This window comes from Cetorhinus maximus, chromosome 3, assembly GCF_964194155.1.
Source record: "Cetorhinus maximus chromosome 3, sCetMax3.hap1.1, whole genome shotgun sequence".
Taxonomy (NCBI): Eukaryota; Metazoa; Chordata; class Chondrichthyes; order Lamniformes; family Cetorhinidae; genus Cetorhinus; species Cetorhinus maximus.
The window spans coordinates 136,103,285-136,131,229 of record NC_135881.1 but is presented as its reverse complement, the minus strand read 5'-3'; the positions used below and the strand labels follow the sequence as shown (position 1 = coordinate 136,131,229).

General features: G+C 43.2%; 1 protein-coding gene across 1 annotated transcript in view; it reads left to right on the top strand.

Moving 5' to 3' along the window:
* The window catches only part of LOC144678928 (secernin-1-like), a 152,787-nt gene that overhangs the window by 96,131 nt on the left and 28,711 nt on the right, over positions 1–27,945 (top strand). Inside the window, exon 3 of the mRNA XM_078539029.1 lies at positions 17,815–17,996. Within this exon, the coding sequence (XP_078395155.1) occupies positions 17,815–17,996 (182 nt within the window). The remainder of the gene's footprint in view (positions 1–17,814; positions 17,997–27,945) is intronic.

The window sequence follows — 27,945 nt, the reverse complement described above, 5'->3', positions numbered from 1 at the left end:
AATGTTTCTCTTTGTAGGCCAGGAGCTTTCTGCTGCATTGCTACCATACAAAACCCTGGTCACCTGGTCAGGAACCAATTAAAATGCTGTTGTCAGGCAGCTCCCTTGGTCCAGGACTCCTTTTCGGCACCATCCTGTCTTTCATGGCACACTCTGTTCCAGGACTGCAACATTTTATATATATCTCATCCTGTTCTTGCTGCAATTGTACAAGGCCTTGGTGAGACCACACCTGGAATATTGTGTGCCGTTTTGGTCTCTTTATGTGAGGAAGGATGTACTTGCTCTAGAGGGAGTGCAGCGAAGGTTTACCCGACTGATTCCTGGGATGGCGGGACTGACATATGAGGAGGGATTGAGTCGATTAGGATTATATTCGCTGGAGTTCAGAAGAATGAGGGGGATCTCATGGAAACCTATAAAATTCTAACAGGACTAGACAGGATAGATGCAGGAAGGATATTCCCGATGATGAGGGAGTCCAGAACCAGGGGTCACAGTCTGAGGATATGGGGTAGACCAATTAGGACTGAGGTGAAGAGAAATTTCTTCACCCAGAGAGTGGTGAGCCTGTGGAATTTGTTACCACAGAAAGTAGTTGAGATCAAAACATTGTATGCTTTCAAGAAGGAGTTAGATATAGCTCTTGGGGCGAAAGGGATCAAAGGGTATGGGGAGAAAGTAGGAGCAGGCTATTGAGTTGGATGATCAGCCATGATCATAATGAATGGCAGAGCAGGCTCGAAGGGCCGAATGGCCTACTCCTGCTCCTAGTTTCTATGTTTCTATGTTCCAGTGGACATGTCTTTCAAACTGCAGCCATTGTAATTTTACTTCACAGTCCAATAGAAATAAAAAGATTTGTTCCTTACAGTACAGGCAGAGGCCTCCTGATGTTACAATGCTGCAGTGAGATCCCTGGTTACTGGCATGCAGTCTCAGACATGCTGCCATTCAGACATAGGCAGATACCATTATGGGTGTGGATATCAGTGCTCACTTGGGCATGCAGGCTCTCGCAGCAATCTGCTCCAGCAAATTGAGGATTGGTGAGATGAAGCCTCATGGCTGTGGTAATGGCACCTTAGAGCATGAACCTGCTCTCCTCTCAAGATTTGTTCTCCCACCAATTCCCTCACCAGTGTTTCTCAGTCAGCCCAGCCCAGACTGCCGGCATCCTTTCCGAGGCGGCGCAGTCAGAAACCGAACCCTCAAAGCCCAGAGCTACTCCTGGTTATCCTGCAAGGCTATCTGCCATCTTCCTCAGTAAAAGTCAGCAGTCTCCCACCAGCCATGCTGCATCCACTGAGGTAGAAGCACTAGGAAAGGCAAAGTTGTCTGCAGGACAGTGATGAAGAGGTTGCACAAAGATAACTGGTTCTGTTTTTTTTATATTATTGATGCGTTGATGGATAAAATTGCTGTGTGAAGGTTTTTTGCCATTGGCCTTTACTGAGTGATGTTGGCCAAGGGGAATTTGTGATGGAGAGTCTGAAATGGATGTACTGAGAGGGAATGGTGGAGTCTGTGTTGAGGATGGGGAAGTTCATTTAAACTGAAGCAAAGCCTCACTCTGCAGTCCCTTCACTCTGCCCAAGTGTGTGCAGTCTGCTCCCTTCCTTCTTGCTCCTCCTCCTTCCTTCTTCCCCCATCCCCTCTACCACCTCCCTCCCCAAGTGGTCTCAGGATGTGAGGAGGCAGTGGTTGATTATTAAGAGGTCACACCGCATCATATGGAGGCCTTTGGGGCACTCACTACAGAGATCACACCAACTCTCCGAGTGATCTAATCAGCTAAATGTTTACTTCAGGAGACCGATGGCATGCTCCATGGTGTTGTGGGTGGCTCCCTGGTTCTCATTGAAAGCCCTCTGACTTCATGTTGGGATACATTGGTAAATTGAGTTATTTTTGTTTCAGAGTTATCAGCGGAACTCTTATATAAATTTGACTGCTTCATCTGGGCTTTCAGTTCTGTTTGGAATGTTTCTTGTCTGGTCACTGATTCTTGCAGTTCATTAGTTAGATCCACAATGTGCTTCTTAGAATTCTCCTTCTCTGATTTCAAATTCTGGATTTGCTCTTCCATACTACATATCTCATCCTTCATGTTGTCCAGATTGGATTGGAGTTCAACCCCCATTTTGTCAGTTTGGGTTATTAATTCTGCATTCAAGCAACTGTCCTGATTTTTCAGCAATTCCTTCTCTTGTTACAGGCATTTCTCATGATGTTTACTAGAGACATCTGATATGTGAAGTCCAAAAAGTTTTAATTGAAGATCTCTCTTGATTGAATTTGTTTGTACAAGTTCACCATTTAAGCATTTCAAGTCCTCTTTCAAGTGTTCTACTGCCTGTGAGCGACACTCCAGTGTTTTCAGCAGTTCTCGGTTTTCCTTAATAAACTCATCTTTCATACGTGAAAGCTGATCCCTGACAGTGATCAGTTTTCCCTTGGCAGAGTATAATTCCTCTGTGCTACCCTTCAAGCTTATATTGTCTAATTGCACTTCTCATCATTGTTTTTGAGATATTTCATGCTCTTTTGCCATTCTATGTTCTTGATTTTCATCCCTTCATTTATGTAATGTAATGTTTTTCCAAGGTTCCTTCCAAATGTGCAACTTCAATGCTGCAATCTCATTCTTATACGTCTCGCTATCTCCTGGAATAGTTAACAATTCCTGAGCCTTCTCTGAAAACTGGTTCTTCAGTTCTTTTGGAGTGGCATTAAATTCATTTTGTTTCACTCTGTAATGTTCCAGAGGAACAAACTCTGACCTGACAGATCCTTGTAGCATATGAAGGTCCTTCAACAAGTCTTCCTTTTTGTTGCCAGCTCAATTACTAAGTATTTTTGTAATTTATCCGAGTGTCATTGGGTTTGTTCTGCTGTTTTACCATTCTGCTGCTCAAGGTCATCTTTATTCTGTCATGTTGCTGAAGAGTTATGTATTGTTTTGAATCTGACCTTGAAAGACAATTAGCTGTGCTTAAAACTGTTAATTTTCTTTATTCATTTTCTTGTTCAGCCCTTGTCTTCTCACTCTGTTTCAGTGCATTGCTTTGTCACTATTGATAGCTGCAATGCAGCTTTTTCTGCACGTCTCTGTGCTTTTCCAGGGGCACATATTGGTTTTTCAAGGAGTCTTTCAAGGCTGCAACTTCTTAAGAGTGTCTTTCCTACCTGCTGTTGTGCGTGACTATATAGCTGATTGATTTTTCCCAACTCCTGCTTCGATTTGCCAGCTGTGGAATGAAGGGTCATTATCTCCTCCTGGTACCTTTGTGACGTCTCTGAAACTTGTTTGTTCAGAACTCGAACAGTTTGGTTCATTGAAGACTCAGTTTATTGTGCATTCTCAAAGGTATGTATTCAGCTTAAAGCTTGCATTTCAAATCGTCCAGTTCCACTTTGATTCATTCATGGGATGTGGGCATCACTGGCTCAGCCAGCATTTATTGCCCTTGTTCAAACACATTGCTGTGGGTCTGGAGTCACATGTAGGCCAGACCAGGTAAGGATGGCAGATTTCCTTCCCTAAAGGACATTAATGAACCAGATGGGTTTTTACGACAATCGACAATGGTTTCGTGGCCATCATTAGACTCTCAATTCCAGATTTTTATTGAATTCAAATGTCACCTTCTGCCATGGTGGGCTTCGAACCCGGGTGCCCAGAGCATTACCCTGGGTCTCTAGAATATTAGTGACCAGTGACAATATTACTATGCCACCTCTCTCTCAAACATTTCTCACAAACATCGCGACGGTCCAGCTCAGAAAACATCAAGCATAACTTTAAATTCAAATGCATCGTTACTTGTCATAATAAACCACGGAACAGAAGAAGCCGCCACACAGCCGACCCAGGCAGCCATTATTAAGACTCCTCGTCAAGAAGCATGCCATCACTATTTTGCAGAGCCCACCAAAACCACTAAGCGCAGGAAATCCCTTTCTTTCAGAGTCAATGGCGACGCCACCTTGACAACACCATTTTATGATTATACTTCTGCTTTTTCTTGCCCGGCCTGTCGCAGGGCTGTTTCCTGGTTGTTCACTACCAGCTGCTTGTAAAATCCTAGAAACATGTTGGGGTCCTCAAAAAGGTATTCCTTTGGGACTTCTGGAAAGTTTCCTGCCTCTCTGGTGCCCTTGTGTGGTTTGTTTAGGGACTGCCTTTTGTCACTTTGTTGGGGGTTTTCTGTGCCTCTTTTTAAGCTCTGCACTCTCCTCGACTTAAAGATTAAAATATTCATCGAAGGCTATTAATAGTTCCTCAAGGCTTGTTGTGGATTCATCAATGACTTGCATTAGGATAGCGTGATTTGCAAAACCAGTATAAAAAAGGCAGTAATTTGCGCTCCCTTTGATTATTTTTTTTTCACTGAGACCTGATGTACTCCAGTAATTTGAAAAATCGCTTCTCAAGGATGCCAAATTTCCTGTTGGATTTGGCCCTTGGATTAGCCAAATTGAATTGGAGTGTTGGATTGCAATTCATGTTGGGAATTTTTAAATTGAATGTGCAGCTTTAAGAGCATACAGGCTTTCAAGGTGGTGTCGCCATTGACTCTGAAAGAAATAGATTTCCTGCACTTAGTGGTTTCAGTGGGCTCTGCAAAATAGTGATGGCATGCTTCTTGAAGAGGAGTCTTAATAATGGCTGCCTGGATCAACTGTGTGGCAGCTTCTTCTGTTCCATGGTTTACTATGACAAGTAACGATGCATTTGAATTTAAAGTTATGCTTGATGTTTTCTGAGCTGGACTGTTACGATATTTGTGAGAGATTTAAATAATTCTTTTTCTGATTCTATGAGTTCGTAGGCCAAGTGTTGAGGCTGCAGCTGGGGAATTGGGTTTTTAGTGACGGGCTTTCCTTCAATAGTGTCTCTGACACTGAATATAGGGAACGGGTTCTCATAGCTGGCTGCAGCCTATAACAGCTCACCCTTGCAAGCTCTGTGGACTCAGTGCTGTGCAACTGGACTTCCAAGGGAGATTCAATGGAGTCTTCTGGTGCAGTAATACCTCTGCCTTCAGCTTCCAGGCCTTTCTCTGGAGCATTTTCTGGTGAATTTTCTCTGCATCTTCAGCTTCTGTTAAAAGCTTCTCTCAGGTCAGAATTTTCATTAAAGTTTTGTCTTAGTCTTCTAGCATCTCCGCTTGCTTCAGCATTTTAGCGAGGTTGAGGGATTTTGATCCCCAGCTCCCACCATGTTGGTGTGATGTTGGTTACAGAAAGATGTCTCTCAAAGAAATCTTCATAGTACTTAGTAGAATAACTGTAAGTCTTTATTAACCAGTAGAACTATTTACACATGTACAGGGAAGGGTACAGGCTAGGAGCTATCTCCATGCTTGGGTCTTAACACATCTTTGTTCAACACCACACTGAGCTTGGGTCTGGGTCATGTGCCTTCTTACATCCCTGTGTAAGCAGTACTATACTCAGTCCCACATTAACCCTGCATGTGCCAGACTCATATACTATGCTTGTTATCTTTTAGGATCTGTAGACATGCACCCAAAGGTTCCTCTCTTCCTCCACACTACTCCATATTCTCCCATTATGCATTTCCCTGCCTTGTTTCACCTCCCAAAATGCATTACCTCTCACTCCTCCAGATGAAATCCTATTTTCCACATTTCTGCCCAACTGACCAGACTATCTATATCTTCCTGCAGCCTAAAGCTTTCCTCCCCCTGTCAATCACACAGCCAATTTTTGATTCTTTATCGTGCCCCCTGTTTTGAGTCTAAATGATTCATATAAACTAAAAAAGAAAGGGACTGAGTACTAAGTCCTGTGGAGCTCCACTGGCAACAGCCATCTAGTCACGAAAACACCCACCAACCATTACTCTTTGCTTTCTACCATTAAGGCAACTTTGGATTCAGATTGCGCTGGTAAAACCAGGGCAATTTAGTATATAGGCCCACAAATCAACACAGTGAAGATCATTTATTACTTCTGTAGTTTTACACTACTAGGGAGTTGCTGGCTTATCCTACTCTACTGATTTCAGTGTAGTTGTTGCCTTCATACAGTACAGCCAAGATTTAGCTCCAGATTTCTTTGGAGATATTTCAAAACGATGGGAAGTTAAAAACTATATTTTTCGTATCTACACTTGGTTCATCTATTATTCACAAGGTGCTTGTAACTGAATTAAATCTGTTGACTGCTTCCTTCTGTTCCATCAATTATCAACAACGTTTCACTGCAGAAGTTCACCTGTATCTGGGCACCTATTAGGGTCACTACTGAAGAGAACATTGCTCAGCTTGAGGGCTGACAGTTTTTCAGACCATTGCACTTATTTCTTTTATCTTGAAGAAATAGTGAACTATGTTTAATTTTAGCCTAGTGCATACCATCTAACAAGAAAGAATGAGATGTTACCAGCTCCAATAAACTTCAGAAAATTTCTGCAGTTTCTTCAGCCAGTTCCACCAGCACTTTTTGGATGGAAATTGCCAGAGCCAAGCACCTTGTTTACCTTAAACTTCCTACATCTTAATATACCTTCCCTTATGATGGCAAAGGCTTCTAATTTGCTTATTCCCATGCTCTTTTCCCTTAAAATGAGCATCTTCCCTCCTCTTTCCAAGGTAAAATATCCCAGAGATGTCAATGTCTCTTTTGAGATGCTATCATTGCAAAAAAACCTGTTTGTTAGTGTGCAACAGAGCTATATACAATTAAGTACAGGAAAAAGTCAGAATTCCAAAGATGGACAAAATTTTTATGGGACAGGATCGTGGATTCTCTACGGCCTAGGAACCCCAGTTTTTAAGTCTTTTAAAGAATGCATCCCTCAAAGATTTTACAGTCACCATCATGTCAGTCTTGGAAAGTCTGAGCTAATTCAAGCTCACAAGACTGAAACAGGATCAGATATTAGATGTTAACTGTCCCTGCACATCACAAATGCATTTTTAAAATCAATAAATCATATTCAATCTGAAATATGGTTTTTGACTTGTTGAAAAGAAGCAAAACTGCTCACTGTTAGGCAGGATCTAACAGATGTCCACCTAGCCTCTCATGAAATTATTAAACCCCTATCAAGGACAACAGAACAGCCTCATGCAATTCCAGACTCTAGTTATATTGCACCATCTGTAATAGTGTAAAAATATTAGATCAGATTGCACATGCTATTGAGTACACAAGAATTGCGATTTTTACTTTTTCACTGCATCAACGTTTTGTGAAGAGTATCTATTAGTCTGACTTGAGTGCAGTATCATATGAATTAGAAATATTTTAAGTTAATGCATTATTGATTCTATTTTGGATTCTGAACATGTCTTCCATTCTACATGTAGAATACAAAACACTGCTATTAACTTTGTAAAAGTACATTGGAATTATATAACTGCAAATTGTTTAAGTTTTATAAATGTACTAATTCACAAACAAGATCTATAATATTGAACTGCTTCAATTTAGGTCTGGTCTGCCTATCCTAAAAAGACACAGAAAAAGGAAATACTGTGGATGTTGGAAATCTTAAAAACTGGAAATACTCAGCAGGTGAGGCCGCACCTGTGGAGACAGAAACATCAACCTGAAAAGTTAACTGTTTCTCTCTTCGCTGATGCTGCCTGACCTTCTGAGTATTTCCAGAACTTATGTTTTTATTATACATCAGAGAGTCTAGTAAAAACTAATTGATTTGAAATTGCCTCCTGTAGTAAACTGTTAAAAGTACTGAACTTCTGCAGGAAATGACTGAGAGTTTGTATTGATTAAGCTATTGCAAGGTTTTTTAAAATTGATTTTCCTATTTAATATTTTGATGCTTTTAGTAAATTCTTTAGGTGCCTCTTTGTCAACATTAAGTATTTTAACACACTCAGTAAAGTTAAATTCATGACTGTAATGTTGATGCATTTTCTTTAGCTACTAAAAATGATCGATCAAACTATTTGTTTTTATTGCTACTGCTACTATTTTATATTATGCGCATTTAATTGAAAATATCTGACTTGTTTAAACTTGCAAAAATGCTAATACTATCTGTGAATGTAGAGGTTGCAAAGTTCTGATGTGTAGCACCAATGTTTTGGCACTACAAGTGGTCTTGAAGGTCCAAAGTGCCGTCCATTGTATGCATACAAATCTTTGGTGCCAGTCACACCGAATGCTATGTTGCTGAGGGCATTAGTATATTTTCGCCTATGTAACACTGATTTTATGCCACTCTGCCAATTCAGAGCTCAAGGCCCCAGTGAATGCCACCTATTAATCACACATGGTTGAACAAGCCATCAGCAGTGAGAAGGACCCCAGCAGCCTTGGTTAAAGGGATCATTAGTTATTTTCTGATTGATTACTTCAGGCCATTCCTGCGATTGTACAAGTATTTGCTGCTTTCTATAGTTGTTTGAAGTTGCTGAAGTCTACAGGAAATGATGTGGTAGGTGCTGAAGGAGTTGGTCCTGACTTCAAGGCTTTTGCACTAATCAGTTGCTCCCATTCATGGATGCTGCAGTAGACATTCTTGGCAGGGGAGTGGCACTAGGCAAATTGCTCCTTCAGATAGCAGCACTGAGGCGACAGACTGAATGGCCTCCTATGCTGCAATCATTCTATGATTCTATCTTGGCAGCAGTCATAACATCTTCATTCTGCGGCAGCCTCCTGCCCCTAGCCGCAATTTAGCCACCATGGCAAACCAATGGGTGAATACCGGGTGACAAGGGATAGCCATTGACCACATGGCTGATGATCCTGGTGTGCAACCCACACACATGCGCAACATGCATATAATTGAAACCCATGCTGCCACACAAAATGTAATAGCACAGACAATTGACATGCCAAAAAATGTTTCCACTGACATGACTACAGTGGGAGGAGCCCAGCAGTACTCAGCAGAGTAGTTGTCAAGAGCCGTGGTGGTCTACATGCCATCATGAGGATATAACCTCGTTAAATGTTATACAACCTGCCCCTATGGAGCAGGAGGAGGAGAAAGAAGGAGACAACATAGATAGCCCTTTCTGGCTGGACTGTGCATGAACAACTCATCAATCTGTGATGCCAGTAAAGAACCCCCAATTCCCCATTCACCTACAGCCTTCCACTTGCCCTCCCTCTGTTACTGACCATCACAGCATCTACTTGGCCATAATGCAATGATGAAAGCCACCACAAAATTAACATTCCAAAATAAACTTTTACATTAATTGAAGTTTAAACGCAATAGTCATGATTTATTCAGCCTTTGTGCCTTCACTGTCTGTCGTCTCAATGCGTTTGCATACTGGTGTGCTCCTACGCAGTGCTACCCCAGTGGTTGCAATATGACTGGGAGAAGACTGCTGACTTTTAATGGAGGAGACAGCAGATGCCCTTGGAGGAAGATCTCGAGCAACTCTGGGCCTAAAATGCCCAGATTCACATTGCAGCATCTGGACATGTGTGGCGGCATCTTGGACACTTGACTGACAAGCAGGTGTGGGATCACAAATGCTGTCGTTCTGAGAGGACAACAGGTCCTAGCACCACAGCTGAATTCTCGGAGCAGTGCTTCAGCAGTCCTAGTAATTTGTTGGAAGGCAGATTGCTGCACTGCTGTGATACCCTGCAATCCCCTTTGAACACTGATCTCCACAGCATAATGACAGCAGTCAGAGCTTAGATTATAGCAAGCTGACCTTGCATGATGTAAGTCTGAGCTTTCAGTGCAAAACCCAGACTTTTGGAAGCTGCTTGTGCTGCAGTAGGAAGGGAGGCATCGACCATCAGACATTGCACATGGTTGGGTCTACAAGTATGGTGACGCAGTTGGTCAATTCCTATTTCCTATAGAACTGGACTGCTCCACAGAGAGCCTGCATGGACTTGATAGGCCTAATGGCCTCTTTCTGTGCTGTATATGACTCTATTAACATGGGCCAGTTCCAATATGCAAAGGATGGCTCCGAGCTCTTCACAAAGTCCTGTACAAAGATGGTGAAGAATTCCTGTGCCTCTGTTCAGTGCCATCCCAGCCACGGCAAGATGGCTGGTGGAAGGTTGCTGACTGTCAATGACATCCTCCAAGACGATTTGCAGACAGATCTTGAGCAGCTCTGAGATTAGAAGTTTCAGCTCTGAGCTGCACCATGTTGGCAGGGTGGCAGTAGTGTGGGTTGGCTAGCTGACAGGAAAGAACAAGGGCACTGTGAAATGGTAGGGACGCGAATGCCTAAGCCTAAGACTACAGGTTTGTGCTCTTTGGAGCCACTGCCGCTTCCCACAGGCACGCATCTCACCATCCTAGTAGTCAGGTGTAAGACAGATTGCTAGATTGTTGTGTACCTGTAAGCTCCTTTGAGTACTTGTAACCGCAGCTATGCAGGGCTGAGTGCAGCCTCAGCAACACTGTCTGCAGCTCTCAGGCCACAAATCAGAACTGCCAGGCCCGGCGGACGTACAGTCAGGGCCCTGTGAGTGTTGGGGAGGAACTGTGGTACCATTAAAGCAATGGTGCAGTGCCACCCCCATCGAAGCTGCCGCTTCCCAGTCTCTTCTCCCGTTTCCACTGAGTCAGACTCACACCAAAGGACAGGACCAAAGCCCACTCAGAATGTCCCACAGCTGGCCTTGGGGGGCATCGGGATATGAATATCATTGGCTTTTGAACATGAGAGCTCAGTGGGGACAAACCATACCCTTGTTCTGTCTGTAGATGAGGCTTCAGCTGATCATCTGGCCTGTCAATTGGGGAGAAGCATGTAAATGTGAGGACTGTGGCAAGGGATTCAATTACCCATCTGAGCGGGAAGTTCATCTGCACATGCCTATCGGGGAGAGACCATTAACCTGCACTTTGTGTTGGAAAGGATTCACTTGGTCAACCAGCCTCCATACACACCAGCGAGCTCATAATGGAGAGAGGGTTTAAATGCTCAGATTGTGACGAGTTTTAAAAACCCACATTCCCTGATGGAGCCCAGCACATTCATACCGATTCCACACTGTTCAGCCACTCTCACTCGGGAAGAAGGTCAGGCAATTTTCCAACGTGCTGCAAAAGAGCTGTTCGCCTGCTCTATGCGTGGGAAGGGATTCACTAATTCAACCAACCTGCTGACACACCAGCTGGTTCACACTGGCAAATGACCTTTTAAACGCCCAGACAAGTGTTGTGAAAGCTCTGCGGAACTGATGTGCCATCAATGTATTCACACTGATGAGGGTGTGAGGCAACTCTCATCTTGTTTACCAGATGGATTCTAGCTAATGCCTCATTAGCAAAAAGGAGGCTGATCTCTGATCGGTGGTCCTTTGTGGGTCTACAGTCTCTCACTTAAAGTCCTATCCAACCTTTCTTGTGGTGATCACTATTCCAGTCTTCCAATATCTGTCCCTCCACTGTGAGGTAGAGGTTCACAAAGTCCATTGCAGTATGAAGGCGACACCTACAAGTATTTGGTACTTTCAGCAGATATGGTATAATGGCAATGCAGTGTGGACTCTGGCAAAGGGTGAAAGCAGGGAAATACCTTATCAGCCACCCACTGCAGCTGCCCATCTACCTAGCTATCTTGGATCCTATCGCCTTTGATCATACAAAAGCAGCCAAGAGAGTGGGGGCAGTAGCAGACACCCTTCCTTCACTATAACCAAATGCCTCAACGTAGGTTTATCTCTAAAGTGTAACCTACAGATATACAACAAAGGCCTACATCGTTGGGAAGTGGGCAAAACGACAGGTGCAGTCATATTGGAAGTCATAGTCCTCAGCCTGCGGGCAGTTGGGCCTTTAGATGATGGTCAGTTGCTCGATGTACTCAGAAGCAGCATTAGCATCAGGCAAGCCTACGCGATGACCCAGCAGCTACCCTGGGAACATTGGAACATATGATTTAGGAGCAGGAGTAGGCCATTCAGCCCTTCGAGCCTGCTCCACCATTCAATAAAACCATGGCTGATCTGGTTGTGCCTCAACTCCTTTGCCATCAGCCCCCAATAACCCTTAACTCCCATGTCTATTCAGTGACCCAGCCTCCACTGCTTTCTAGGGAAGAGAATTCCACAGACTAACAACCCTTTGAGAGAAAAAAAATTCTCCTCATCTCGGTCTTAAACGGTAATTATCTCATTCTTGTGTCCCCTGGTTCTAGACTCTCTCACAAAAGGAAACATCCTCTGGGTATCCACCCTATCAAATCCCTTCAGGATTTTATAAATTTCAATAAGATCAACTCTCATTCTTCTAAGATAAAATCAAAATACTGCGGATGCTGGAAATCTGAAACAAAAACAAAAATTGCTGGATAAACTCAGCAGGCCTGACAGCATCTATGGAGAGGAAGACAGAGTTAACGTTTTAAGTCCATATGACTCTTCATCAGAACTATGATGAAGAGTCTGATGAAGAGTCATACGGACTCAAAACGTTAACTCTGTCTTCCTCTCCACAGATCTGCTGAGTTTTCCTAGCAATTTTTGTTTTTGTTTCTCATTCTTCTAAACTCCAATGGGTAAAGGTCCAACCTGTTCAACCTTTCTTCATAAGTTAAGCCCCTCATCCTAGGAATGAATTGAGTAAAGTTTCTTTGAACTGCTTCTAATGCAATTATATCTTTTTTCAAATAAGGAGACCAAAATGGTACACAGTATTTCAAATGTGGGCTCACCAAGGCCCTGTACAGCTGCAATAAAACATCCATACTTTTATATTCCATTCCCCTTGCAATAAGTAAACATTCTATTTGCCACCCTAATCACTTGCTGTACCTGCATACTAACTTTTTGTGATTAATGTACCAAGACACCCAGATCTATGTACCACTGAGTTCTTCAACCTCTCTCCAATTAAAAAGGATACTGCTTTTCTATTCTTCCTGCCAAAGTGAACAAGTTCACACTTTCCCACATTACACTGCATCTGCCAAATTTTTGCCCACTCACTTAGCCTGCCTATATGCCTTTTCAGACTCTCTACTTCCTCTTGACAGCTTATTTTCCTACCTATCTACATGTCATCAGCAAATTTTGCTATGATACATTCAGTCCCTTCATCCAAATCCTATTTAAGGATGCACTACTGTTGGCTGTTTTTCACCAGAGGCATTGATTAAAAGGAGACCTGAACAAAGACTACTTCTTGCATTGCTGCCCAGCATACCATGGCTGGGAGTGACTTAATCCAATGGCAAGAAACTGCAGAAGAAAGTAACAACAAACAAAACCACCAACCATGACAGTGGCATGCTGGAATGTCTGACCCTACTTGATCACCAAACCAGCAATGAACCTGAATGCCATACAGGTCTAGTAACCAGGAAACTTAGCTGGTATAAAAACAAAAAACTGCGGATGCTGGAAATCCTAAACAAAAACAGAATTACCTGGAAAAACTCAGCAGGTCTGGCAGCATCGGCGGAGAAGAAAAGAGTTGATGTTTCGAGTCCTCATGACCCTTCAACAGAACTGAGTACACCCACCCAGCCCCCACCTTAAACCAGCTTATATTTCACCCCTCTCCTAATATTACTCAGTTCTGTTGAAGGGTCATGAGGACTCGAAAGGTCAACTCTTTTCTTCTCCGCCGATGCTGCCAGACCTGCTGAGTTTTTCCAGGTAACTTAGCTGGTATGGTGTGGCTACAACTACCCTTAGTGAGACAAGAATAAGAGAAGGCCAGCTTGAACAAATAGGAGCAGGATACACTTTCTTTTGGAGTTCCTACAGAACATAGAGGGGCAGGGATTAGTTTTGCCATCAGGAGAAAGATTACAAAGGATCTGGTAAACCTCCACAAAGGCATCAACAGATGCCTGATGAACCTATGCCTTCCCCTACATAAATACTGGAGACACGCAACACTCCAGTGCATATGTCCCCACAATGATTAATAGTGAAGACGTAAAGGAGAGGTTAAATGATGATCTGGACCATCTCCGACAAGCAGCCCCTAAATGTGACAAAATTGTCCTTATAGGTGCTTTCAATGCCAGCATTAGACATGACCACATCAGATGGGCTGGCATCCTTGGTTGATATGAAGTCAGAAAGGAAAACTCAAATGGAACCGTTCTACTTTCGTTGTGTCAATCATGACCTTGCCATAACTAATTCCATGTTCCACCTGAAAGGAAAATGCAAGATAACTTGGCAACACCCAGGAGCTAAGTGCTGGCATCTCCTTGTGTATCATTTGTCAGATAGAATGGATGTCAGAATAACTCGTGCCTTGCGAGAAGCTGATTGCTAGATAGACCACCACCAGATCCGCACCAAGCTGAGTCTAAAGATCCAGCCAAAACACTGTAAATCAACTTGTCAGGCACAGCAAAAGCCAGATGTCAAATTTCTCAAGAACCCTTCAACTTGACAACACTCTGTAATTTCATCTTCCTCCCCTGAGTGACATAAAAGATGAATGGAAATAGCTCCATGATCAGATCAAAACTTCAGTTGACATCCTGGGATACTACAAGCACCAAGGCTGGTTTGATGAGAATGATGAAAACGTCTCCGCTGTTCTCAGTCAGAAACAGCTCGTACATGCAAGTCTTCTAGCAGCCCCACAGTAAACAACCAAGCACCGAGTCAATAAAAATGCTAAACACAAGCCCCAGTGTACTTTAAGAGAAGTGCAGAATAACCAGTGGAACACGAAAGCTGATGCCTAGCTGAGAGGCATGATCTATGTTTTCACAATGTGCTGAAGGCTGTATAAAGCCCATCCAATCTTGCTCCTATCCTAACAGCTGATAGAAATGAACTAATCACTGATAAGGCAGCTGTAATGGAATGATCGTAGAAGCACATCACCGAGCTCCTCAGCAGCGACACCCACATCTCAGCAGATTCCCTGCATCAAATTGAGCAGCTTCCTGAGAAAGAAAGCCTGTCTTTTCCCCCTTCCACTGAAGAGTTGATAAAGGCAATCAAATCAACCAAACAAGGCAAGGCTCCTAGTCCAGATGACATTCCATGAGAGATTGAGATGCATAATTGTACAGAGCTCATGAACAAGCTTGCAACCATCATCAAGAGTATCTGGGACCAGGAGAAAGTTCCACAGGGAACAAGGATGCCAATATAGTGAGCATCTAGAAGCTGAAAGAATCCAAAAATGTATTCGGCAACTACGAAGGAATAAGTCAAGTCCCAATCACAGAAAAGATCCTTACAAGAGTCCTATTAAACTGTCTACGAGACAGCCTCATAGATGATGTTCTACCAGAACCATAGAGTGGATTTTAGAGCTAACTGTGGACAGCAGATATGGTTGCAGCAAGGCAACTACAAGAAAAATTCAAAGAACATCAGGATCTATATATGCTGTTGATTAACCTAACAAAAGCTTTTGACAGTATGAATTGACTTGATCTATGGTCTTTAGCCTCCAGGCTAGAATGTCCAAACAAGTTAGTGAAAATTCTGTACCTACTACACAATTGCATGGTTTGACATGTTTGTGCCTGTGGTGAGAGGTCTGATGCCTTTGCGGTAACCAGCAGCATAAAGCAAGGATGCTTTGTGGCCCCCCAACTCTTCAATCTCTTATTTGCTGCAATGATTAAGGAAGCCAACAGGGACATGCCTGCAGGCATCAGCATTCGGTTCCATTCTGGGAAGCTCTTCAACCTCTCAAGACTGCATGCCTCCACCAAAGTCTCAAGAGGTAGTAATCAGAGAGCTTCTGTATGCAGATGATGGTGCTTTTGCACAGATATTTACTTTATCAAAAGCATTCCTGATTTTCATCTCTTATCAGATCTCCCCTCAGCCTTCACCACCCTAAGGAAAACAACCCCAGCTTTTCCAGTCTTTGCGTATAACTGTTTCCACACCCCACCATTCTAGCTAAATCTCTTCTTGCATCCTCTCTAAGCTTTTGACATCGCTCTTAAAGTGTGATCCCAAAATTAAACACACTTCTTTGGCTGAAGCCTAAAATTTTTTATTCTATTCCTCTAATAAAGCCAAAGATCCTTGTATGCTGTTTTTAACAGCCTTCTCAACTTATCCTGTTACTTTTAAAGGTTTGTGTACATATACTACCAGGTGTCTCTTGCACGTGATTTAAAATCACATTATTTAGTTTATTTTGCTTCTCTTCATTCATTGTACCAAAATGTACCAATTCAATGTATTAAATTTCATCTATCGTGTTTCTGCCTCTTTCATCAGTCCGGCTATGTCCTCCTGAAGTCTGCTGTTATCCTCATCATTGTTTATAACATCTCCAAGTGTCACAGATACCTTAAAGACATTTCCCCAAAGTTGCCCATGAACAATGTATGCAAGTGTGTATATTTTACCCTAGGCGTAAGTAATTCATTGTAAAAATAACCCAGGAAAAGGTTAGTTTATTTCACATTAGTGCTCTGGAAGCTACCTAAAAAAAGATAAAGTTAGTAAAGTTCAGTTATATACAGACACAAAGATAAATTACAAATGAAGATGGAACGATACTTATAAAATTGGAACAATTCAGTCTGTATTCAGTGCAGGTCTGATATGTTTTGAAGTAGATATGTTGCGTTGTCTGAAGTAAAGGTCTTGAGGTTGCAGAGTTGTCTGTAATGGCTTCTGCTATTGAATTGCCAGCAATTCTTTACCAGGTGAGCTTAGTAAGTGGAATCAGTTTTACATGAAAGAGGGAACGTTCCTTCTGTTCTGCAGGTGTGGCACTTTTAGCTTCCTAGTTACTTTACAGCAGACCAGTAGCTGTTTTGTACGCCTTTCTCTGTCTCTCCCTGGATTGAAGCTTCTTCAAGATGGTTCTTGCTGGAGCTCTGTGCTGTAGGCATCTTCCTGCCCTTTGTTTCTTATCCTAAGCAGGCAAGCTAAGATGGCCACTATTATCATGTGACCTATACAAAATGCTAAATCATCTCCCAAATAAGGCATCAACACTTCAACCAGTCCTTCCCCCACTTGTGGTACTTGGCATTAATCCTGGGCAAGGCATAATTTACTTTCTCACATTGAGGCATCAACAAAACTTTATTTCTTGGATGAGATCACAGTGAACCATAATTAAATTAAGGATTGTCTTTTGTCCTGTTGGAAGAGGAGACCCAGTCTGAAATCCACAATTCTGACTGGTAGCTTGGAGCCATTTTGAAACAGTCTTTACACTCAGTACAAGGTTTAAAAAATGTAACCTTTGGAACTGTTTTTTAAAAATTTATAATATTATAACTGCGCATTGTGATACAATTCTTGTGTCATTTACAATCTTTAAAATTATGAGTAACTCCACAGTACACTTCACTCCAGGATGAAAATGTATCGTTCACCTCTATTCTGATTTCTAATCCTTAATCAATTTTGTACCCAGACTGCCACTCTCCCTTTTATTACATAGACTTTTTAAAATTTTGCGAAGAAGTCTTTTGTGTGGTACTTGGTCAAATGCATTCTGAAAGCCCATATACAAAGCCCAATGCTGTCCATTACTACTTCAAGCACAATTTGCCTTTAATAAATCTGTGTTGGCATTCATTTATTCATTATTTCAAATGCCAATTCATTTTAACCTAGATTATTTTGTCAAAGTTCCTTCACTACCGACATTAAGCTGACTGGTTTGCAGATGCCAGATATAGCACTCTCCCTTTTTGTAAACGAGTATAACATTCGCAATGCTTCAGTCTTCTAGCAGAACTTTCATATATAAGGAGGATTGGAAGATTGTGGCCAGCGCCTCTGCAATTTGAACCCTTGCTTCCCTCAATAACCTAGGATGCATCCCAGCAATGACTTTGATTCTTTATGTCAAACTAAAGGATGGTGTGTGGTGCCCAGATGACTGATCTTCCGTCTCTTTTGTTTTGGCAGTGCACATACATTGCTATTGATCAAGTACAGAGGACACTTGCTGTAACACTAAGCAAATCAGCCTGGACGTGGGGGGCAGAAATGGGAGCCAACGACCATGGAGTCTGTATTGGTAATGGGGCTGTGGTGACCAGAAAAACAGCTACAGAGACAGAAGCATTACTTGGGATGGATCTTGTCAGGTAATTAACTATTGGAAAGAATAGCAAAAGTCCTTTCATTTTTTTTGATGAAATGTTGATAAAATGCTTTGATTTGGGACATTAGGAATGTTGCAATCTAATTAATAGCTGGAATACTGATCTTTTTTAAAATAGAAATCACTTATGTATTAGAATGGTGAAAACTGACAATGCCTCAGAAAGCCCTTTCCGCTTCCCTTTTCCTGTCGGGTGTCCTGAGGCCAGGCAAACCTGGCTGACGTTAACAAGGTTTCTATTTTTAGTTGAAATGCAGGCACTTAACCTCCTCAAAAGGTTTCAATGTCCGACTTACCTGCACGGAGTTGATTATATGGCCAGCTGTCGTTCCCCATCACCCCCATCACACCTCATTTAAAAACGGAAGGGGTGGATTTGAAGCATGTCTGGGTTATGTTTGAAGTAATTAACATTTTCACTTCCCACCCAACCGTTTTTGGGGCTTAAAATTAACGACTCAATTTTTCTACATCGGCATTGGACAGGGGATCAGCACTTGACCCATGACTGCAGTGTTTTCAGAGCTTGGATTTTTCTCCGTTCTCTTGGTGACCAGAATTGAATGCATTATTCAAATTTTGAACAGAGCACTACATAGTGACATGGTGACCAGTTCAGTTGTATCAATATGGCTAAATATTCTGTTTACTTTGATTGTTACTCTGCAATGATTGAACGAGGTGAGTGGCCAGTTTGCAATCACTCTTGAATTCTTCTGCTGCTCTCACCTAATTGCTCTGATTCCAGTCATTAAATTTATTTCTCCTCCCGCACCCCCACCCTCCACCGAACCCCAAGATAGGTTAGTAACACCTTGCAATTTTGTATTGAATTTAACCTCTCCCCTATCCACCCCCGGCCCCCATCAAATCAGCATCTTCTGTGACCTTGACCAACTTGCATTATATTTCTGAACCTACGTTGTTTAATTGAATTGGAAACAATTGGGGTCCAAGCACCGATACCCTGGGACACTACATTCCCCATGCCTAACACCACTTCCCAGCATCTCTTTCTGCTAATTCATTATTTACCTCCAATTTCTACCTAGCAGTAAACATTGCATTCAAATTATGGAACAACCTTTCATGCATGTTTTTTTTTTGAAAGGAAGATTTAGACAAGATCCCCATCCCCACCCCCTTCCCATTTCTTCCCCCTCCCTTTTGTTTTTTCCAATAATTTATATAGATTTTTCTTTTCCCACCTATTTCCATTATTTTTAAATCTATAACTGTAATACCCTGTCGTCAGTCTTTCCACCCCACTCCCACTAGAGTTGTACCTTGAGTGTCCTGCCATCCATTCTTAATTAGCACTTTTCTTAGATAATCTCACCACCTTTAACACGCCTTTGTTCCTTTTGTCTGTGACATCTTTTGATTATCTGCTCCTATCACTGCTTGCTTGTCCCTACAACCATCCCCCCCCCACAACTTCTCTCCCCCCACCCCACCCCCACCCCCCCAACCTTAAACCAGCTTATATTTCACCCCTCTCCTAACTTTACTCAGTTCTGCCGAAGGGTCATGAGGACTCGAAACGTCAACTCTTTTCTTCTCCGCCGATGCTGCCAGACCTGCTGAGTTTTTCCAGGTAATTCTGTTTTTGTTTTGGATTTCCAGCATCCGCAGTAGTTTTTTGTTTTTAAGATTCCTAATGTCCACTTGGAATATAAATTTGTTGGGAAAATGTCAGAGGTTGAACTTACCAGTTTTGAAACCATGTTGATTACTATTTGACTGCCCAAGCCCTGAACTCGCTTCTTTCTCTAGTTTCTCTTTTATTTTCTCTCATGCCCTCTGTGAGTTCATCTTGCCCACGAGATCTACCTCCTGCTACCTTGTCTATATTCCTACTAAACTGCTGACCACCCAACTTCCCCCATTGGTTCCCATGTCAGCTAATATTGTAGTAAAAGCACAATACTGCAGATGTTGGGAACCTGAAATAAAAACAGAAAGCGTTTGAAATACTCAGCAGGTCTGACATCATCTGTGAAGAGAGAGAAACAGAATTAACATTTCGAGTCAAATATGACATCCTCAGAACTGAAGGAGGGTACAGTAGAAATGCGATAGGTTACATGCTGTTAAAGGGAGGGGGAGGAAGAACAAAAGAGAAGGTTTGGAATAGGGTAGAGGGCAGGAGAGATTCCATGACAAAAGATGTCATAGAACAAAAGGCAAAGGGTATGGTAATGGTTGTAGTAAAGAGACAAAGCATTTGTCCAGAGTGAGTTTAAATTTCCAGAATAATGAACAGCTCTATCCAAAAGCAAAAACTTGAAAAACAAGATTCAAACCATCACATGGCAAAAAAGAACTAGAATCTAAATGGGGAATCAATGTTCGGTATCCTGGCAGCAGTCCTGTTGCTATTAATCTGTGCCAGCCGCACAAGAGCCACCACAACAAACCAAAGAGACACTACTGGGGAACAAGAGCTATCCACTGATTACAAGTTGTGACACCAGTGCACAATCCATGCACACGTGGGTGGCATGCAAACCTGAAATGTGACAGAGCAGACAATCAACATGCTAAAACACTGCCTCACCGCTCTGGAGGGCCCTGCAGTACTTGGCATGGCAGCTGTCAAGAGTTGTCATGGCCTGCTGCATGCTGTACAAACATGTCATCATGAGGGCAGAGACCATGCAACCAGCTATACTGCGAGCAAAAGGACAAGGAGCAGGATGAAGAGAAAGCGAGAGGGAAAAGGACGAGGCAGCATAGACAGCCTCTTTCTGCTCAAGCTGTCCAAGAACAACTAAACCTTCTGCAATACCAGTGAATGCAACACACCAATTCCCTGTTCAAAAACAACCCTGCATCTTGCCTTTGTTCTGTTACTGACCATCACGGCAACACTTCAATTTTGATTCATTTTTTCCCCAAATGCTAGTCTGTTTCTTGTTTTCTTGAACCTCATGTTTCTGTATTCATAGGTGTCTCCAGACCTGCTGAGGTTTTCCAGCATTTTCTGTTTTTATTTACTTGGATCAATTCTCCTACCAGAATCTCAGTGACTATGAATTTTTGAGACATCTGCGCTTCAATAGGGATATCCTATTTAAAAGCAAAATACAGCGGATGCTGGAAATTTGAAACAAAAACAAAAATAGCTGGAAAAACTCAGCAGGTCTGACAGCATCTGTGGAGAGGAAGACAGAGTTAACGTTTCGAGTCCGTATGACTCTTCTTCAGAACTAAACAGAAATAGAAATGTGGTGAAATATAAGCTGTTTACGGGGGGTGGGACAGGTGGAGCTGGATAGAGGGCCAGTGGTAGTTGGAGGCAAAGGAGAGATTGCCAAAGATGTCATAAACAAAAGGTCAAAGGGGTGTTGACAGTGGTGATATTAGCTAAAGGATGTGCTAATGGTAACATTAAGGGTAGAAAGCAGGATGAGCAAGTGACAGATGGGCCTAGTTGGGGTGGGGTGGGGGGAAGGGATCGAAATAGGCTAAAAGGTGGAGATAAAACAATGGATGGAAATACATTTTAAAAATAATAATAAAAATAGGTGGGAAAGAAAAATATATATAGAAAAAATATATAGTCATTATTAGAAAAAAGGGGATGAGGATGGAGGAGAGAGAGTTCATGATCTGAAGGTGTTGAACTCAATGTTAAGTCCAGAAGGCTGTAAAGTGCCTAATCGGAAGATGAGGTGCTGTTCCTCCAGTTTGCGTTGAGCTTCACTGGAACATTGGAACACTGGAACACATATCCTCACTGAAACCTGCCACCATCTGCAACTGCAGCCTCAGAGCAGAGCAAAGACCTGCATTGTCAGTGGCTGCGAAGGTGATTGTGGCAATGTGTCTTTTCATGTTTTTATCCTTCCAGGTGGAGCTGGCGATATTTGCAATATCTTGCAGTTGACTATTGAATTAAGAGAGGTCACTGAGGTTCTCTGACCAAAGACAGATAACTTCATTTAGTTCCATCTTGCCAGAGAGAAGGCAGAGTGAACACATGGATTTGGAAGGTCTACAGACTTCCCTGTAGTGCAGGCTGTTATTCACTGTGTGCACAATTTTTTAATTCATTCATGGAATGTGGGTGTCACTGGCCAGCATTTATTTCCCAAGCCCTTGAGAAGGTGGAAATGAGCCGCAATCTTGAACTGCTGCAGTCCGTGTGGTATATGTACACTCAGTTCTCAGTTAGGAAGGGAGTTCCAGGATTTTCACCCAGCGACAGTGAAGGAACGGCGATATAGTTCCAAGTCAGGATGATGTTTGACTTGGAGGAGAGCATGCAAATGGTGGTGTTCCCATGCATCTGCTGCCCTTGTCCTTCTAGGTGGTGGAGGTCGCGGGTTTGGAAGATGCTGTCAGAGGAACATTGGTGAGCTGCTGCAGTGCATCTTGTAGATGGTACACACTGCTGCCACTGTGTGTCAGTTGTGTGTTATGATCCCAGCTGATGTTAATACTAGGCAAGTCAGACGTCAGACCCCAGAGTGAAACCTGGCTTGATAGATCCTAACTTTGTTTTTTAAGAAACCGTGGATGTCAGTTACCGAACACATTCACAACATGCCAGTATTCGTTTAACAGAGAAAAACATTGATTAAACAAGAAAAATGAACTATATTACACTAGACAAAAAGATTGGAAAGATTTCAATACCCTTACAGATACAAAACTTCAGTGAAGATTTACCACTACCTCGACACCAAGGTCTCTTGCTTGAGTTATTTTGGTTTCAAACAGGACTTCTGAGCATTCACTGGATGCTTTTCTTTAGCTGGTATCTCTCCCTGAGGCAACCAAATCCCGCAATCTAAACTCATGTTACTTCAACTTCAGAGCAAACACATGAGTTCCCTAAACTGAATTCCCTAGCAGGCTTATAGGATTTCTTATTAGAGAGATTAGACCTTCTGCCTTCCCTCTCTGGTGTGCACACACTAACTAACAGCCCTTCTGTGTTTTTCTGTGTCTCTGGACCCCTTTCGCTAGGCAACAGCACAGTTTTTTCTACTTTTATTTTTTAACTTCACTAAACCGCTAACCCCTTGGTAACCCATCTCTTCACTTCAGGAGTTGTAAAACCTCATCAAAAATGCATGTATACAAACAGGGCCCCAGACTCACCAGCACCCAGCTCACAAAAAAAAACTCTAAAATGGAACTAGAACCCTGTTTCACCTTTCTTAACGCACACATACAAATATAAGTTATACATCGGTCCTAAAAGGTGGAGGGGGTGGATGTTGTAGGTAGTAGATTGGATGCCAATCAAGTGGGCTGCTTTGTCCAGGATGGTGTCGATCTTCTTGATATATATATATATATATATATATATGGCTAGTCCAGTTTCTGGTCAATGGTAACCCCCAGGATGTTGATAGTGGGGGAATTCAGTGATGATACTACCATTGCATGACAAGGGAAAATCGTTAGATCTTCTCTTGCTGAAGATGGTCATTGCCTGGCACTTGTGTGGCATGAATATTACTTCCTATTTATCAGCCCAAGCTTGAATATTGTCCAGGTCTTGCTGCATATGGACACAGACTGCTTCAGTTTCTGTAGAGTTGCACATGGGCCTTGGACATTACCCTGAGGAACTCCTGCAGCAATGTCCTGAGACTGAGATGATTGACCTCCAAGAACCACAACCATCTCCTTTGTGCTAGGTATGACTCCAACCAGTGGAGAATTTTCCCCTGATTCCCATTGACTCCAGTTTTGCTAGGGCTCCATGGTTAAATGCTGCCTTGTTGTCAAGGGCAGTCACTTTCACCTCACCTCATGTTCAGCTCTTTTGTCCATGGTTGGACCAAGGCTGTAATGAGATCTGGAACTGAATGGCCCTGGAAAAACCCAAACTGAGCTTCAGTGAGCAAGTTATTTCTGAGTAAGTGCCGCTTGATAGCATTGTTGACGACCCCATCCATCACTTTGTTGATGATCGTGAAGAGACTGATGGGGCAATAAATGGTCAGGTTGGATTTGTCCTGCTTTTCGTGTACAGGATTTAGTGTGGATAGCTGCCAGTGTTGTAGCTGTAATGGAACAGCTACATAGGGGTGTGGCTAGTTCTGGAGCACAAGTCTTCAGTACTATTGCTGGAATGTTGTCAGGGCCCATTGCCTTTGCAGTATCCAGTGCCTTCAACTGTTTCTTGATATCATGTGGAGCGAATCGAATTGGCTGAAGGCTGGCATCTGTAATGCTGTGAACTTCAGGAGGAGACCAAAATGGATTATCCATTTGATACTTCTAGCTGAAGTTTATTGCAGATGTTTTAGCCTTCTCTTTTGCACTGATGTGCTGGACTCCCCCATCATTGAGGATGGGGTTATTTGTGGAGCCTCCTCCCCAGGTAATTGTTTAATTGTCCACCAGCATTCATGACTGGATGTGGCAGGACTTGCAGAGCTTAGATCTGATGCATTGGTTGTGGGATCACTTAGCTTTGTCTTTTACATGCTGCTTATGCTGTTTAGCACGCAAGTAGTCCTGTGTTGTAGCTTCACCAGGTTGACATTTCATTTTTAGGTATGCCTGGTGCTGCACTTGGCATGCCCTCCTGCACTCTTCATTGAACCAGGGTTGATTCCCCCGATAGTAATATTAGAGTGGGGATATTCCTGGCCATGTGGTAACAGATTATAGTTGTATATAATTGTGCTGCTGCTGATGGCTCACAGCCCCTCGCTAGATCTGTTCAAAATCTATCCCATTTAGCATACAGTCAGTGCCACACAACACGATGGGGGGTATCCTCAATGTGAAGATGGGACTTTATCTCCACAAGGACTGTGGAGTAGTCACTCCTATCAATTCTGTCATAGACAGATGCATCCGTGACAGTTAGATTAGTGAGGACAGGGTCAAGCAGGTTTTTACCTCAGCCAGCTAGATAGTGGTAGTGATGCTACCAAGCCAATCTTGGTGACAGACATTGAAACCCTCCACCCAGAGTGCATTCTGTGCCTTGCCATCTTCAGTGCTTCTTCCAAGTGGTGTTCAACATGGAGGAGTATAATCATCAGTTTTGAGGGTGGGGGGGTGTGTGTTGTGGGCAGTGGTAGGTGGTAACCAGCAGGAGGTTTCCTTGCCTGTGTTTGACCTGATGCTATGAAACTTCATGGGGTCCAGAGTTAATGTTGAGGACTCCCAGGGATATTCTCTCCTGACTGTATACCACTGTGCCGCTACCTCTAGTGGGCCTGTCCTGTCGGTGGGACAGGACATACCCAGAGATGGTGATGTGTGGGGCATTGTCTGTAAGCTATGATTCCGTTGGTATGACTATGCCAGGCTGTTGCTTGACTAGTCTGTGAGACAGCTCTCTCAGTTTTGGCACAAGCTTCAGGTGTTAGTAAGGAGGACTTTGCAGAGTTGATAGGACTGGGTTTGACATTGTCAATTCTGGTGCCTAGGTCGGCGCCGAGTAGTCCGTCCTGTTTCATTCCTATTTTATAGACTATACAGCAGTTTGAAACAACTGAGTGGCTTGCTAGACCATTTCAGAGGGCATTTAAGAGTCAGCCACATTGCTGTGGGCCTGGAGTCACATGTGGGCCAGACCAATTAGAGACAGCAGATTTCATTCCCTAAAGGGCATTAGTGAACCAGATGGATTTTTACAATAATCAACAATGGTTTCATGATCACTATTACTGATTTATTAATTGAATTTAAATTGCACAAGCTATCCGTAGTGGGATTTTAACCTGTGTCCCAGAGCATTAGCCCGGGCCTCTGGATTAGTATTCTAGTGACATTGCCTCTATGCCACCACCTCCCTGACAAAGCACACTGCTTTGCGGGAGTCACATCAACTCTGCCATGTAACAAAACTGAAAAGCATTCCACGCCCTCAATGGTGTGTGACCTTAGGCAGTGTATCATGTAGGTTAATGCCCAGTATCCTGGCAACAGTCCGCTGTGGCAGTCACACGCCAAACCAGAAAGTGGCTGATAGGAAACATGGGCTATCCACTGACAGCGTGGTTCAGCATTCTAGTTCACAACCCACATACACATACACAGAATACATGCAGTATGAGCCATGCTGCTCCAAGAAATGTGATATAACATACTATTAGCCTGCAAAGCACTGTTTCTGCTGTCTGGACTACTCGAGAGGAGTGCTGCAGTGCTCGGTCTCAGGATTGAGGTGGTATGCTGAATTCTGCACAGCCTTGACTTCAGAAGAGGACAGACCTTGCCACTACCTATCAGGTGAGCAACTGTGAAGCAGAAGAATGAGGGGGAGAAGAGAAAGGGAGGCTGCAACCTAGACAGCTTTTTTTTGCTCAGGCTCTTTGTGAAGAACTAACTCAAGTCAACATGACCCTAATTCCCCATTCACCAATGGTCCCACACTCCTTACCTTCCCCTTGTCACTGTCCATCACATCGTCCTCTCAGCTAAAAGCCAACGCAAAGTGCATAGTCCAAACCAGATTCAGAATATAAATTATTCCATATTACATACAACTTTAAGTATTCGCCCTAGTGCATTCCCTTAGTGCTTGTCGTCAGTGTGCCTTTGGCTCTCATAGTGTTCCTATGTATTGCTACCCCAGTGGCTGTAACATGGATGGTGGCTGCTGACTTTAACTGGGGGAGATGGCAGATTGGCTTGCAGGATGACTTCAAGCAGCTCTGAGTCTAAAAGGCCCAGAACCACTGCATCATCTGAGTGTGAGTGGCTGCATCTGGGGCGGCTGATTGACGGGCAGGGGGTGAGGTCACAAATGATGTGATCATGAGAAGACAACAGGTTCATTTTCCATGGCACCACAGCCAAATTCTCGCAGCAGTGCCTCAGTAATCCTGATAACCTGTCAGGTGGCAGATTGAGGGATTACTGTGACACCCTGCACACCCCTTTGAAATCAGATAGCCACAGCCACAATGACAGGAGTCAGAGCTTGCAAGGCAGCAACCTGACATTGCATGATACCGGTTTGAGCTTTCACTACAGCATCCAGACTTTTGATGGAAGCTGCTTGTGCTGCAATCAAAGCGGAGACATCAGATGTTGCAGCATGAGTGAATCCTCAAGTGTGTTGATGGAGTTGGTGACCAGCTCCAACCAAGCTCTGTAAAGCCCTGTGCAAAGTTGGTGCTGGATTGGTTCACATTCCTTGGCATTGAATGCTGGCTTTCGGGCAGGCATCCCAATGCACCAAGCATTTTAAGAACCCAAGAACATAAGAAATTGGAACAGGAGTAGACCATTCGGCCCCTCGAGCCTGCTCCGCCATTCAATAAGATCATGGCTGATCATCTTGTGTTTCAATTTCCACATTCCCATCTAACCCCGATAACCTTTGATTCCCTTGCCCTAACAAGAATCTATCTACCTTTGTCCTTTAAAATATTCAATGTCCCTGCTTCCACCACCTTCTGAGGCAGAGAATTCCAAAGCCGCACAACCCTCTGAGAGAAAAAATTTCTCCTCATCCCTGTCCTAAAAGGGCATTTTGTTGTGTACACCCATTCTTTCTGGCCCGTCGAGGTATTCATCTGAGTCCGCTACAGTATAACTCGTCTGTGATCCTGCCCTCCATCTAACAGGCATCTGCACTATCCTTTTCCTCTGCCTTTGCTGCAGCACAGTCATGACTGGAGCTTCACCACATGTAGATTCTGTCCCTATGCTCTCCACTAAGATATGCAGAGTGTCAGTGCCTGAGCTGGTGGCTGAGAGTGTGAAATCAAGTGCCAGTGTGTCTTCCTCACTGTCTTTTTGGTCTTCCTCCAGTGCCTGGTAAGATTGCACTTCTTGGGTATCTGAATGGGGAAGAGGACAAGGGTAAGATTGTGGTGAGGGGAAAATAAAAATTACATATTTGCACCGTTTGTTGCTCCTGTGTCAAAAGAGATTGAGGGATTAGGGGCAAGTGGAATATGAGAAGGAAGGTTAGGTATGAAGATACCATCATCATATTG